General features: G+C 85.2%; 1 protein-coding gene across 1 annotated transcript in view; it reads left to right on the plus strand.

Annotated features, from left to right (window-relative positions):
- Positions 1-765: 765 nt before the first annotated feature.
- LOC118157921 (zinc finger protein GLIS2-like) overlaps positions 766-1,202 on the plus strand; it is a gene marked incomplete at both ends in the record, with an annotated part of 1,204 nt that continues 767 nt past the window's right edge. The window contains one exon of the mRNA XM_035312456.1: positions 766-811. Coding sequence (XP_035168347.1) covers positions 766-811 — 46 coding nt within the window. The remainder of the gene's footprint in view (positions 812-1,202) is intronic.

The following is a 1,202-nucleotide window of genomic DNA, read 5'->3' on the forward strand; positions in this document are numbered from 1 at the left end:
CCGGGGGGGGGGGGGGGGGGGGGGGGGGGGGGGGGGGCCCCCCCCCCAGGGGGGGGGGGGGGGCCCCCCCCCCCCCCCCCCCCCCCCCGGCCCGGGGGGGGGGGGGGGGCATTACCCTATGCAGCCCCCCTCCCCCAGCTGCTATGGGGCGGGAGGGAGCTCCCCCCTATGGGGCCAGCCCCACAGCCGGCCTGGGCGGGGGGGGTGGGGTATCTGTATGTGTGTGTGCGGTGGGGGGGGTCTCCCCACCCCCGCGGCCGGGCCCCCCGCGTGTCCCCCCCCCCCCCGCGGCTCCTCCGCATTCCTCAGCGTCTGCGCCGCGCTGGAGCCCGGCCAGCGCGGGGGGCCCCGGCGGCGGGGCAGGGCGGGGGCCGGGCCCCCCGGGGCGGCGGCAGCGGGCGGGGGGGGGCCCTGAGCCGAGCCGCGGGCAGCCCCTGCCCGGCCCCAGCGGCGGAGGGGCCCCGGCGGGGGAGGAAGCCGGGGCTGGGGCCAACGCGCTCGGGTCACGGCGGGGCTGGAGCCGCCGCCGCCCCTGGGAAAGGGCGGGGGGGGGCAGCGGGAGGGGGGGCACCAAGGGAGGGGGGGGGGGTCCCGGCGGCCACCCCCGTAGGCGCGCGGGCGGGGGGGGTCGCGGGGGAATCCCCGAGGGGGGCGGGAGGCGGGGAGCGGGGCCGTGCCCCCCCCCGGACAGGGGGGGGGGGGGGGGAGGGGGGGGGGGCCCACCCCCCCCCCCCCCCCCCACCCCCCCCCCCCTCCACCCCTCAGTGCCCCCCCGTCGCCCCCGCGCTGCGCCCTGCCCTTTGCCCGCCGCGGGAGGGGACACCGGGACACGGGGACACCGGCACGGCCCCGGCCCCGTGCCAGCGCCCCGCGGCCTTGAGCCCGTGCCATATCCCCCCCCCTCCTCCGCGGCGGGGGGCCGGGCCGGGGGATGCGGGGGGGGCCCCCCCCCCCCTCCCGGTACCGTCCTCCTCCTTCCCCGCAGCCCCCCGCCCGCCGCCGCCGCCATGCATTCGCTGGACGAGCCGCTGGACCTGAAGCTGAGCATCTCCAAGCTGCGGGCCGCCCGGGACAAGCGGGAGCGGGGCCCCCCCGGCGCCCGGCCCCGAGCCCCCCCGCGCCAGGACGCCCCGCCGGCCGGGGAGAGCCGGGGCACGGCGCGGGGGGGGCGCCGGGCGGGGCCGGCCCCCGGCCTCCTGGCA

The sequence above is a fragment of the Oxyura jamaicensis genome (genome assembly GCF_011077185.1).
Source record: "Oxyura jamaicensis isolate SHBP4307 breed ruddy duck chromosome 14 unlocalized genomic scaffold, BPBGC_Ojam_1.0 oxy14_random_OJ69644, whole genome shotgun sequence".
In the NCBI taxonomy this organism is placed as follows: Eukaryota; Metazoa; Chordata; class Aves; order Anseriformes; family Anatidae; genus Oxyura; species Oxyura jamaicensis.